Source organism: Mus caroli, chromosome 11 (assembly GCF_900094665.2).
Source record: "Mus caroli chromosome 11, CAROLI_EIJ_v1.1, whole genome shotgun sequence".
NCBI classification, from domain to species: domain Eukaryota; kingdom Metazoa; phylum Chordata; class Mammalia; order Rodentia; family Muridae; genus Mus; species Mus caroli.
In genome coordinates this window covers 109,643,392-109,656,955 of record NC_034580.1, presented here as the reverse complement: position 1 = coordinate 109,656,955, position 13,564 = coordinate 109,643,392, and the positions used below count along the sequence as shown (strand labels likewise).

At 52.4% G+C, this 13,564-nt stretch overlaps 1 protein-coding gene across 1 annotated transcript in view; it reads left to right on the top strand.

Annotated features, from left to right (window-relative positions):
- Positions 1-13,564, top strand: part of Sdk2 (sidekick cell adhesion molecule 2) — a 281,294-nt gene that overhangs the window by 246,285 nt on the left and 21,445 nt on the right. The window contains exons 37-40 of the mRNA XM_021175806.1: positions 526-712; positions 4,497-4,634; positions 7,662-7,823; positions 10,873-10,998. Of these exons, the coding sequence (XP_021031465.1) occupies positions 526-712; positions 4,497-4,634; positions 7,662-7,823; positions 10,873-10,998 (613 nt within the window). The remainder of the gene's footprint in view (positions 1-525; positions 713-4,496; positions 4,635-7,661; positions 7,824-10,872; positions 10,999-13,564) is intronic.

Below are 13,564 nucleotides of genomic sequence, written 5' to 3'. Positions count from 1 at the left end.
GACTTCTCAGACTTTGATCCACGATTATCAGATTGGATTGCGCATATGCACCACCAGGAACTTTATTTACAGCGAGAGCTTTTTACAGGGGCCTTAGCAGCTGAGGCTGCCTTTGCCTATGTGGCAAAGCTGAGGCTCTCTGCTCCTCACCAGTGCCCTGGCATTACCAAGCTGCTAGCCCTGTGCCCCACACAGTGGAGCAGAGCCCATGATTGCTCCCGCCTCTCCAGCTCAGGCTGGTGAGACGACGCAGGTTCCTATTCTGAGGCTGACACGCCTGTTACATGGGACAGATACCAACCCCAGAGAAACAAGATACACAGGGGATGAAGTTTACCGATGATCAGAGGGTGGGTATTGACTACAAAAAGAAAAGTTCCCGAATCCTTCTTAAATAGCTCTTAGCTACTTCCATATTGTTTCCTGGTTGAAAGCAGGGGTGTCTTTGAACCCCGAGATGGGCAGGGGCAGAGGGGAGGCCTAATGTCTTCATCCCTCTCATCCCACAATCTTTGGTTCCCACAGATTTATTTCTGGGAAGTCCAGCGGAGGAACCTCACAGAGAGGGTGAAGACTCTCTTCCTGGCTGAGAACAGCGTGAAACTCAAGAACCTGACGGGCTATACAGCCTACATGGTCAGCGTGGCAGCCTTCAATGCTGCGGGGGATGGGCCGAGGAGCACCCCGACCCGGGGCCAGACTCAGCAAGCAGGTAGGGAGAAGTCTCTTGGGGAGGTCATGGTTTGGGGGACATACTGGTGTCCACGTCTGGTGTCAGAGCTATCTCACGCAGCCAGGGAACTGGGTTCAGATACCCAGGCCCCACTTCCAGATGCCCTGTGGAAAGAAAAGCCCAGCCTGCAAAGAAGGCTCTGTGTGTCCAGAAAAAAGAAAGAAAAGAAAAGAAAAGAAACGAAACTAAAAGAAAAGAAACTCTCACTGGGAACCTTGAGAAAGTCCCCAGATCTCACCTAGCCTGTTCTGCCCACCTTGTCTCAGCCTTTGGGACAAGCCGCCACTCCCCACCCCCATTTAGCTTTCTCCTCCTTTCTTGTCTCCTTGCCTTTGCTCAACACACCCCATGTTCATTGTCTTCTGTGAGCCCACACTTTTGCTTCATGCTGGTGACGAAACAATGATTTAAAAAAAAAGTCTGTGTCCTGCTGAGGCCAGGGGACAGGACATAAACAAGCACTGCACAGATGAACTGGCTGGGGGTGGCGGGAGCTAAGGGGAGCAGGGTGTGGTTCACAAGATGGCTGGCTACACCTGAGCTGAGCTTTGAGCCAGAGGAGACCAGCTGTGGGAAGCTCTGGAGACAAGCAGGAAGCCGGAAGCAGGATTCCTGTCAGAAGGACCAGCAGGTGCAGAGGCCAGGAGGCTGGAGGGGATTCGAGGGACAGACCCCGGTGTTGACAAGAGAGGTGGAGTGAGGTCCGATTTCCCAAGGGTCTGGAGAACAGGGTTTGTGTTGAGTGTGATGGGGAGACTCAGAGGGTGGGAGTGGTTAAGAATTAGAACTCTGCCTCAATGATTAAGAGCACTGGCTGAGCTGGGCAGTGGTGGCGCACGCCTTTAATCCCAGTACTTGGGAGGCAGAGACAGGCAAATTTCTGAGTTCGAAGCTAGCCTGGTCTACAGAGTGAGTTCCACAACAGCCAGGGCTATACAGAGAAACCTTGTCTCCAAAAACCAAATAAATAAATAAATAAATAAGCACTGGCTCTTCTTAAAGACCCGGGGTTCAATTCCCAGCACCCACGTGACAGCTTGTAACTGCCTGCTACTCCAGTTTCAGGGGACCTGATACTCTCACACAGGCATGCAGGCAGGCAAAACCACCAATGAACATTAAATAAAAATAAACAAATAAAATTTTCAAAAGGGCGGATTTCTGAGTTTGAGGCCAGCCTGGTCTACAAAGTGAGTTCCAGGACAGCCAGGGCTATAAAGAGAAAACGAAAAGAAAGAAAGAAAGAAAGAAAAGGAAAGGAAAGGAAAGGAAAGGAAAGGAAAGGAAAGGAAAGGAAAGGAAAGGAAAGGAAAGGAAAGGAAGAAAGAAAAACTGGCTCTGCCTTCTGGGCTGAGAGTCTGGAAGAGATGACAGAGAGAGGTGGGGACTAGACTCAGGCAGGATGGAAGAAGGAGAGAGGGGACAGATCCCCTTGTCCTGAGGTGTCCAAAGCCACTTTTTGGTCAGTGTCACACTGGATTCCCCTAGAATTCCCAGGGAGTAAGCAATGTAGTGTCTGTCTAACAATGAGGGTTAGAGTCACCCCAGAAAATAGGCTTTTTGATCCTGATCCCCTGGTAAGGTCACAGGGGAAAGGGCAGATGCTGGAACCAAGGCAGATCTGAGAGAATTCAGGATCTCTCTCTCTCTCTCTCTCTCTCTCTCTCTCTCTCTCTCTCTCTCTCTCTCTCTCTCTCTCTCTCTCTCTCTCTCTCTCTCTCTCTCTCTCTATCTCTCTCTCTCTTTTCCCCATGTGTCAACCCTCCAAAGCCATGAATTTCATATCTGCAGTTTCAACCAACCAAGAAAGGAAAATATTCCCCAAAATTGCTTCTGCCTGGGTGCAGCAGCACAGACCTTAAGAGGTGAAGCCAGGAATGGGCAAGAGCCAGGGCTCAGAGATGGCTCAGCATTGCTGTTCTTCCAAGAGACTGAGTTCCATTCCCAGAACCCACATTAAGTGTCTCACAACCACCTATATATAGCCTCAATTCCAGGGGACCCAACCCCCTTTTTGCTGGCCTCCATAGGCATGTGCGCTGGTGTGACACACACACACACAGACACACATGCACATAAAGTCAATCAGAGCCACCTTTAGCTACACAGCAAGTTCGAAACTGCCCTGAGCTAAGGGAGAATGCCTCAAAAGGCAAATAAGCAGGTGAAAATGTATCTATGCTGAAGACAGACAGCACCAAATAACAAATGTGTCTTTACTGAGCACTACAGACAGCACCGAGTAACAACTACTTAGTAAATAGATACAGTACTATTTGCATTGTATCAGGAATGGAAAGTAACCTAGAAATGAGTTAATGTATATGGGAAGTTCTAGATGATATCTCAGTGGTACCTCACTTGCCTAGCCTGAGAGAGGCGCCCTGGATTTAATTCCCAACGCCACAGATAAGGGAGGGGTGGGTACATAGAAGGATGTCTGTAGCTTCTTTGCCAAACGAAATGGAATTTTATATGAAACAAGCATCCTCCGATTTTTGTTAGAACAAATCGCCCGTTAGTACAGCCTTCTGCCCTGGCCTCCAGAAGGCGGCTTTTTCCAACCTGATACTTTCCTTACCGTGGCCCCCACTAGTCTTCAGTTGCTGCAGAAAGCAAACTGCCTGAGACAGCTCATAAGCGGGATCCTCTCTGGGACAAGATCCCACTCCAGGGCAGCCTTTCCCTCTCCTGGCTCCCCCGGGTCAGCCAGAGGCTGAGCTTGGGTGTGCTAGCCCCTCCGTCTGCCTGCCTGCCTGCCTGCCTGCCTGCCTGCCTGCCTGCCTGGCCATCTCGACTACACTTCATCAGTGTCACCGGTCAGACATGAGCCACCCCCCCCCAGGAGCCTAGAAGCTTCCGGCCCTGTAGCATAGGACAGAATGTCCTGTCCCACGTCCTTCTAACCCCCTAGTGTGTTGAGGGGGAGGGCAGGAAAGGGCCCTGAGTTCACCTCCCTCCTTCAAAGACAGCGAGGGAGATGGGCCGGAAGCTGTCAAGATTAGTTCTGGCCTGGTGGGAGGCAGCACTGGACAATAATAGCCTGACCATCCACCCAACCAGATTGGGATGCTGGAGGGTGGGGGTGCTTCCTGTCTTGCCTCTTTGCCCTCCCATTTCCCAGCCCCCCCCCCCAACACACACCAGAATCTTCCATCCTTGTGTTTTCAGAGTTACCCCAGGGGTCCTAGAACAAGAAAACATCTCTTCCAGAGGCTCTGGCTGTCCTCTGGTCTGGCTCCTGCTGACAGCTTAATGTCTCTATGCAAGCCCTGCCACCCAGGGATGAAAGGAACGCCATGTCTCCGGAGTTCTGACATCTCCTTTAGTGCCCACTCTGTATCCCAAGGCATCCCAACCCCACTCTACCAGGATGCTGAAAAACACACCCCACGGTGACAAGAAATGGTCTTGCCCCCATAGTGACCTTCAGGGGTCATCCGTTGTAATGCAGTGGCTGGTCCCATGCTACTAGCCAGGGCTCAGAGCCACCTAGGAGTGAGTCCAGATTCTCCATCTTTAAGGAGGTCTTTCTCCCCATGCCAGAGCCTCTGCTCTTAGCTGAGAGCTAGTGACGGCAAGGGAGGAGGAGATTTTGAGGGCCTTAGCTGACCCTTCCTGCCTTCTTCTTGTGCCTAGCCTCACTCTCTCTTCTTCCCGGGCATGGACCCAAGAGCTCCTGCTAGTTGCTTAGAGCCGACCTGAAGCTTTGCACTTCCACAGAAAGAGGAAAACAAAAAAACCCTTTGCTGTCTCTCCACAGCCCCCAGTGCCCCAGGCTCAGTCAAGTTCAGCGAGCTGACCACTACCTCAGTGAATGTGTCCTGGGATGCCCCACAGTTCCCCAACGGTCCTCTGGAGGGCTACAGGCTGGTGTACGAACCCTGCACCCCAGTGGATGGTAAGTGGGGGCGTCTCCCGTGTGACCTGAACTCTCTCCCCTTTCAAGGGCTGGTTTGTACCCATAGACCACACCGTGATCACTCCTCAGCAGTTAGATGTGGTGAGAATCCTCCTGTCTTATAAATGGGGAGATCGACCCAGGAATTGGGGTGTTTCTGAGAGATAAGCATGTGAGAGCAAAGTCACAGCAGCATCACAGAGCCGCAGTCTCCTGTGCAGACCAGGAACCTGGAACATACACACCCTGTTCCACAAACTGAATCAGGACTAGAGAGAGAGGGAATCCAAGCAAAACATGGTTGCCCCAAGAATGGACAGGACCCCAAAGAAAAGAGTCCTCTGGTGTTCTCATGTTATCCTGGGCCCCTTCCAAACCTCAGAGTTCTCAGCACACCCCCTCTGGAGGGCCAGGGGCCCTTTTAGAAATCTAATCAAAGCCTGGGAGCGTCTCCCCCAGGAAGATGTGGGACAGTGAGCAGCTACCACACTCTGCAAATGACTGTCCTAGCCCAGGTCAAATGCACTGTCTTCAAATCACTCTCTCCCTCTCCACCCCTGCCCTTCCCAGACCCCCCCCCCACCCAGACCCTCTGCCATGGGGCTCTCAGGAGGGCTTGGACGGGCAGCCCTGCCTGCTGGCATCAGGTAACTGCCAGCATTCTCACACAGTACAGCCCAATGCTGGCTGATAGGAATGAGCCAGGGGTGAGCCTTAGTCCCCAGAAGTCGCCACTGTTTTATCCCCTGAAGCTACATTAAGAGAACTCACGGGCAAGAAAGGGGCTGGGCTTCTCAATGGCTGGGACTACTTACAACAAGGCATAGGGAGAAGACTGCCCTAGAAGTGACACCCTGGTGGCAGGAAGTGATCACTTTTGTGCATGTGCGCGCTCACACACACACACACCTCCTAGCACTGGAGCCTGGTAAGAACAAGGGACAAAGCTTGGGAACATTAGGCAGCTCCAGTTCTGGGTCAGGGGTGGGGACAATGATCCTCAGTTTTTCTTGCCACCACCTAGGTGCCAGCCGCCCATCCTGCAGAGCCGGGCTGTGTCAGAACCAAAGGGGAGGCAGGTCCTGGAAAGAGATACAGGAAGGAACAGAACTAGGTCAGAGGACAAGAAGACAAGATGCAGGGGACCTAGACAGGCTCTTGTCTAAGTGGTTTCTTCCTGGCCTATCCAGAGACCTCCTACTTTGAGAAACAGAGTTCTTGGCCTCTCAAGATCTTCGTCCATCAGGGTCTAAACTCCATGTCCTTATAGGTTCCTGAGTCAGGGTGTCCATTTAGAAATGCCACAGCTCTGCAGCAGGCCAGCAGCCCCCCATTTTCTTATAGAGAAAGCCAAGGTCTAGGCCAGGATGGCGTCTGCTCAGCAAAGAGGACTCATTCAGTAAGTGAAAGGGCTAGAGCTGAGGCTCCATTGGCACAGTGGTTGCCTGGCATTCACAGAGTCCTGGGTACCGTCCTCAGCACCACATAAGTTAGCCATGGTGACTCACATCCACAATTCCAGCTCTCAGGAGGTATAGGCAGGGAGACAGGAGTTCAGGGAGTTTCTTAGCTATACAGGAAGGTTGGAGACCAGTTTGCATCACCAGAGACCCTGTCTCAAAAATAAATATGCCATAGAGAGAACACCTAGCGGTTTAGGGTCCTGGCTACCGCCACAAAGGGCCAATTCCTAAGCACCCGCATGGTAGCTCACAACTGTGCATAATTCCAGTTTTAGGCAATTCAATACCGTCTCTGGCTTCCTTGAGCACCAGGCATGCAAGTGGTATCCAGACATACATGTGAGCAGAATATCCCCTGTTCCACTCTGTTCCCTCCTGGGCTTGATGCTGGATCATTAGCATCTAAGGAAAAGAAACAATGTCAGGCAGTGGTGGCACACGCCTTTCTTTAGTCCTAACACCTCCGCAGCCAGAGGCATGGAAAGCTCTTGAGTTCGAGGCCAGAGTGAGTTCCAGAACAACCAGGGCCACAGAGAAACCCGTCTAAAAAAAAAAAGGAAATTAAATACATAAATAAATAAATTTAATGAAGTACCTACTATGTGTTTGGTGCACTCTCCTTTTATGTGAAGCTCCATTTCCTTATTAGGAATGCTCCTGACTCTCCTGACTCTCTAGACTTGTTGGAAGAATAAACTGAAACCATATATGTGTGTGTATATATATATATATATATATATATACATATATACATATATAATATTTATATGTTTATATATTTATATTATATATTTATTTATATTTTTTCTCCAGCTTTAAGGGAATTCATACACATACACATACACACACACACACACACACACACACACACACACAGAGGCAAGCTTAAGGGCTATAGCAGATTCTGAGGTGACCTTCTATAAGAGAACAAAACCTGGTCCTGACTCTCAGGGAGACTTTAGGGTTGGGAAAGTGCAGAGCACACAGAACCATCTTGTGGAAGCCCCCAATCCTGCCCCTGGCTGCCATGACCTTAGCTGCTGAAGCTTCAACCCTAAAAGCCACATGGTTACAGATGATGGGGCCCCTGGAGCTGGCCTCTCATTGGCCAAGAAGAAAAGAAAGGTGGGGCTGGGGTGGGGCTGGGATGGGGTTAGAATAGTCACCAGGTGCCATCCAGCCCCAATGCTGGAGGTATCTTCACAGAACATCCCAACACCAGCTGCCTGAATGTCACGTTCTGTGAGATGTTGGCCATGGGATGGGCTGAGGGGTGGTCTAGCAGTGAGACAGGATGGAGACTTTGTGGCTGTTCCCGGATGCACAGACAGGACATAGCTTTCCTCCGGGTACTTTAACCATGGGGTGGTTTTTTTTTTCCTGAGCTCTTTTCAGAGCCATGTTCCTGACACAGTGTTGGCAGCCTGTGGGCTTGAGTGACAGCTCGGTTGATTCCAAGAAATGGAGGCCACAACCGTCACCTCCTCCCAGGAGCTGCCAGTGGCCTTGGTGGCCCTGTTCCCACCAGCTACTGCAGCCCCTATTCATGGTCCTTCCCCCACAGGGGTCAGCAAGATTGTGACAGTGGACGTGAAGGGGAACAGCCCACTGTGGCTGAAAGTGAAGGATCTGGCCGAGGGCATGACCTATCGTTTCCGAATCAAAGCCAAGACCTTCACCTATGGGCCTGAGATCGAAGCCAACATCACTACAGGCCCTGGAGAAGGTAGGGGAGATGTCACACTGTCCTATGCCCCGCATCCTCAGGCCTCCAAGTAAGAGAGACCCAAAGACCTGTCTAGCTCTGAAGACACTGGGAAGCGGAGAGCTTCCCGTACTCCTCTATCCCTGCCCCAAGAGTCCTCCCTCTCTCCTCCTCCTCCCTCTTCTTGACTCCTCCTCCCTACCCCTCCTCTTAGCTTCACTTTTGTCCTCATCCTGGGCTTAGCATCTAAGTCACCGGGCTGTTCCTGTCCAAGCCTGGACTGACCCAGACCCTCTCGCCACACAGGCCCATACGCACATCCCAGGCTGACAGGGGGTCTGCCTTAATATAGAGCCCAGGTTGGCCTGCTACTCATGGTCCTCCAGCCTCATTTGCTCCAGTGCCAGTTTTACAAGGGTGAGCCACTACAACCACTGAGGTTTCCGCGTGCTCCTTCTTTCCTTCCTCTCTAACCCTCAGCCTTTGTCACCTCAGCCCCTGTCACCTCTGTCCAGGAAGGAGGCAGCCTGGCAGGCATCCAAACCTCCATCCTGGCCAGAACCACTTCCCTGTACCTCCCCGTCCCCCACCCAGCAGTGGCTGTCAGAGCAGGGGGCAGAAGACTCTCCCCCAGCTCTTGTCCGGTTGTACACTCCCTGGGTGGACACAGAGCTTCTGATTCCCATGAGATGCAGTCATCTCCTCTAACGATGACACTGGCACCTCCAGTAACTCTCTGACACACGAGCTACCTCCTGGCAGCCAGGACTGCCTTCCCCAACACCCAACACCTCTTTTCCCATTTTCAAGACAGGGTTTCCCTGTGTAGCCCTGGCTGCCCTAGAAGGGATACTTTTACAAATAGAAGGCCACTTTGTATTTGCATGTCAATGTTCTGCCCTTAGGGTCCCACCCTAATCCTCTCTGTCACTGCCCCTGGCCTCTGTCACTTCTCTCTCTCTACCCAGGACCCTGGGGGCGATCAGGGTTGAGTATCCTCTGGCCCTGTCAAGGGTTCAAGTTTTCCCATGCTGACCATAAAAATCACCTCCTAAGCAAGCCTGCCGCCCACACCCTCTCACGAGGAAGAATCCAGCCAGGCCCAGCCCAACTTCCTCCCGAAGGCCATCTCCTTCCCGTCCCGTGTCCCTGGGCCATCGCAGGCAGTGAACTTTCTCCAGGGTCTGGGCTAGAAGAGGAAAAGGCCTGGAGGGCCCTCTTGCCTTCTACCTGCTGTGGGTTTGTCACCCCCGTTTCTCATTCAGTAAGAACACGATGTGCAGGACCCCGGGAGGCTGCTGTCCCAGTCTCCTCAGCTCTGCCTCTCCTCCAAGACTTCCTGGTATCTAAAAGCTAGAAGAGAGTTGGCAAATAGCAGGCCACCTGAGCTCAGCCTGTTCCTACTTAAGGTTTTGTTTTTTTGTTTTTTGTTTTTTTTTTTAAGATTTATTTATTATTATAGCTACGCACACTGTAGCTGTCTTCAGGCATATCAGAAAAGGGTGTCAGATCTCATTATGGATGGTTGTGAGCCACCCTGTGGTTGCTGGGATTTAAACTCAGGACCTTCGGAAGAGCAGTCAGTGCTCTTAACCTCTGAGCCATCTCTCCAGCCCCCCCCCCTACTTAAGGTTTAAAGAGTTCCAGCTTGGAGTTTGTGGCACGGGATAGGGAAGGCGTTGGACAAGAAATAGAGGAGTGGAGAATACCAAAAAAGAAAGCCAACCTTACCCAGGAGGGCTCTACAAGACACAACACCTGCACAGCTGTCCTTGGCTCACCAGAAAAGCCAGTGGCAGCCCTTTTCTCTGTCCTGAGCGATGCCCTATACAGAGTGAAAAGCAGGGACTCCAAAGGCCTCCCCAGCCTGCACCCCACTCTCAGGTTGTGTCTCCCCTTTATGGGCCACAGGCAGGATGCTCCTTAGAGAAGGGAAAGGGCGGGGTGGGGGGGGGGAACTGAAGCTCTCCAAAACTGATGTCAGGAGTGGATATAGGGGCCTGGCAATGGGGTATTCCGGCTGTGTGCGAAGTCTCCGGCCTCCTGTCTGAGTTGAACGGCTCTCGGGGGTCCCAGAGGGCTTTGGTGAGAAGTTGGAGTTGTGTTGTCTTCTTATCAGGCATCGAGAGGCCATCAGTCAGCCTGCACTCATGCACACGCACTGCTGCCTCAGCCCCTGGTACTATGAGCCCATAGGAAGCATCTACTGTGTGCCAGGCTCTAGGGATGGTTAGCATCATGTCTGCTGGGAGACATGCCTGGTGGAGACCACACGCAGCAGGGGTCTCCAGGAAGGGTCAAGGCTTGTGCTGGTACACTCCCAGTGAAGTGATGCGGCATAGACAGATACCTGGCCCAGTGCTCTGTCAACACAGGCTGCCTCCAGTCTGCTAGTGCACCCTCCCTCTCCAATATCTCAGTCTGCAAGACACACCTTCTGCCAGGTTCTCCTCCTGAGGCTTCCTAGGGCCCCAGCCTGCTCTCTCCACACCTAGCCTAACAGCACATGCACCTAAGGGTAGCAGATTTCAAGTAAGAGACTGGACGGGCATTATCCCATGCCAGGCAAGGAGATGTTAAAGGGGCCTTCACCCCCTCAGACAGGCCTCCCTCCATCCCTGGGCACACTCCACCATCAGTCTGTTCACCTCTGCTGCCCACCGTGACATCTCCTTTCAGGATTATCCTCCCACAAGGCCCTTGCAGATGGGCAAACTGAGGCACCCCTGAGGGGCTCCATGAGTGGATCACGTGATATGCTCTGCCTGGTCTTGCATGCCTTCATCCTCTGTCTCTGCTCTGGAGTTCTTCCCAGGAGCATCGCTTACCCTGTCCTGTGCCTTGCCCTGGGATTCAGGAGGTGTGGGAATAACAGGAAGAGAGAGTGGCCACATCCTGGCAGGCCTGGCCCAAGATATGCTCTTCGGACCTAGCATTTGCAGGACGTCCCTGAGGCCCTGTGTCTAGAGTTGACCTGGCTGCCCAGCTCCCTCCCACCAGCACAGGTTGTTGTAAAGGGAGGCCACTCTTGGTTCCATGGGTGCCCTCATGCACTATGGGATGTTTGCAGGTGCCCCAGGACCACCGGGAGTACCTATCATCGTTCGGTACAGCTCAGCCATTGCCATCCACTGGTCCAGCGGAGATCCTGGCAAAGGGCCCATCACGCGCTACGTAATAGAGGCCAGGCCTTCAGGTACGCCCTGCTCAGGCTGGGCTATCTTCCCTCTGTGGCCCACGCCCTACCCTTCTCCCATCTTTACCCTTGGGCTTGTTCCCATCCTCCATCCATGAAGGTATGTAGGTGTGCTATTATTGTAAGTGAAGCTGGAGTTGGGGGACAGAGGACAGGGCTTTCTCCTTAGAGCCAGACTCTTGCTTAAGAATCCCCGGAAACAGTTGTTAGCACCTTGTAGGAACCAGCTAAGGCTAAAGGTTGTTCAAGGAGCCAGAGTAAGGGCTGGACAGTCAAGTGTTCAGGCATGAGGACCCAATTTCAGCTCCCCAACACCCCATAGAAAAGTCATACATGGTAGTGCACACCTATAACACCAGCACGGGGCAGAGCCCTAGAGTTTGCTGGCTAGAATTGGCAAGCTCTAGTTTCAAAGAGACATTGTCTCAAGAAATACGGTGGAGAGCAATTAACAGACATCAACATCTCCCTCTGACCTCCATACACAAGTGCACTCACCCTCGAGCGTGCACACACGCACTCGCACGCTCATGCATGCATGCACACCCATGAAGACCACGAAGCCAGAAAAGCAAGGCTTGGCTCACGTTAGCTAAATGCCCACGTCCTGCTTGTGACTCACTTTGTCATCCTACCGACCTCTCCTGTCAAGCCTGAAATCGAATCACAAGAACTTCCAAAGCCATCAGGCGCTGAGCAGCTGATAAGTCACTCCTGAGGGGGCTTGCTCTCCGCTCCTGTTTCACTATCGGCCCTGCACCTGCTTCCCAGGCTCCTGTTCCATTACTCCGCAAGCTCCAGCTCCCTCTGTTGCTAGGTTTCCAAGCTAATCAGAGGAGCCCAAGTCAGCTGAGAGCTGCCTGCTTGATCTTTGTATTCTGAGGCTCTGCGCCTAGGCGATAGAAGTTGAGAAAGATAAGATAAGTCTTTGCTGCCAAATGAGAATTAATAGTCAGAGGTAGGAGAGCCTAGTAGTAGTTGACACGTGCATGCAGGTAGATGCCTCTGGTGTAATTCCTCAGGTGCCGTCCACCTTGTTTTATGAGACAGGGCCTCTCACTAGCCTGGAACTCACCAAATTAACCTAGGCTAGCTGGCCAGCAACCCCCAGAGATCATCCTGTCTCTCCAGCACTGAGCTCCCAATCGCTTGCCACTGTGCCTGTGTCTGGCTTTTGAAAACAAAGATTAAAAAACCTGGGTTCTAGGGACTCAAACTCCGATCTCAATGCTTGCAAAAGAAGCAGTTTGCTGGCGGAGCCGTTTCCCCAGATTACTTCTTATGGAGACTTGAACCAGCTCCCACCACCACCACCACAGGTTGTACATTCCTCGGGGTGGCTGGGTCACCCCAATAACAAAGAGTTAATTATTCTTGGAGCTCCTGGAAGCCACCACCACCCACCACTGCCCTAATCTCACACTAACCATCACAGCCACGGTAGCTCAGTGTCTAGCAAACTCAGATGCACCAAGTCGCCTACACTGCAGGTGGTGCCGGCTCTCCCCCCTACCCCAGATGGTCCCTCTCTGGTGCCGGCTGTTGAGTTGGCCCAGAGGCCTTTGCATGCATCTCCTCACCAAGGCCTGTGCCTGCTTATTCCACCAAAGTCAGCGGACCCAGTGCCAGGCTGTGGAATGTTGGCCCCGGACCTCAGCCTGTTGCTTTTCCAGTGTTTCCTGGGAGGCCCAGCATGAGCCACTGTCCTTCCAAGTTTGGGGGTTGTGACTTGGTGCACACAGGTGGAACAGAGGAAGGACTGAGCCAGCATCCCGTGACAGATAGAGAAGGGTCAAAGCCAGCAGTTCTAAGGAGGACCAGACAGTGGGAAAGCAGGGGAAGGGAGCCCTGAGGATGCGTGGACAACCCTTAATTAAACCTGTTGGAAAGTGAGCTGCTTTTCAGAGATGGCTGTCTCCCCTCCTCTGGGCTGCCTTCCCCTCTTTTATCCTCCCTCCATGCTAATGAGCTCCTCATGACAAAACAGCCCTGGTGACACAAAATATCCCTGCATTGCTGTGCTTTGTGCTACACAGACTAAGCTAGACATACCGACTTTGAGCCATTTAGCTCTCAGGCAGAGCAGAGCAAGGGAGGGGACTGGACTGGGACTGTGAACTGGCTCCCACATCTGCTGACTCTGAGGACTGAGGCCATTGAGGGACATTCTAGCAGCTTCTGGCTTGGTCTCACTGCCCAGCCCCCATCCTTTGTTTGTGTGGGGTACAGAGAAGGGGGAGTGGATATAAAGAGCAGGCAGGAGACCTCAGCCTCTAGAAGACAACAGCAGGATTCTCCATGAGCTATTAGCAAACATCGGTTGCACCCACCGCTTTTCCCGGGTACCATGAGGAAACTCAATGCCAAGAGTCGGGTAGCTCAGCAGAAAATGCCAGCACTGTTAGCCATGTCACTGTGACCTTGGCAAGACAAGTTAAGTTCTCTGAGCCTTGTCTTATCTGTCAGACAGGAGAAGTTCTTACCCCCTGTCATTGTTATAGCTACTCCCCCCCACCCCCAGCCCACATCAGGTTGTATGACACAGGACTGTCAGCTGCTATGGGAG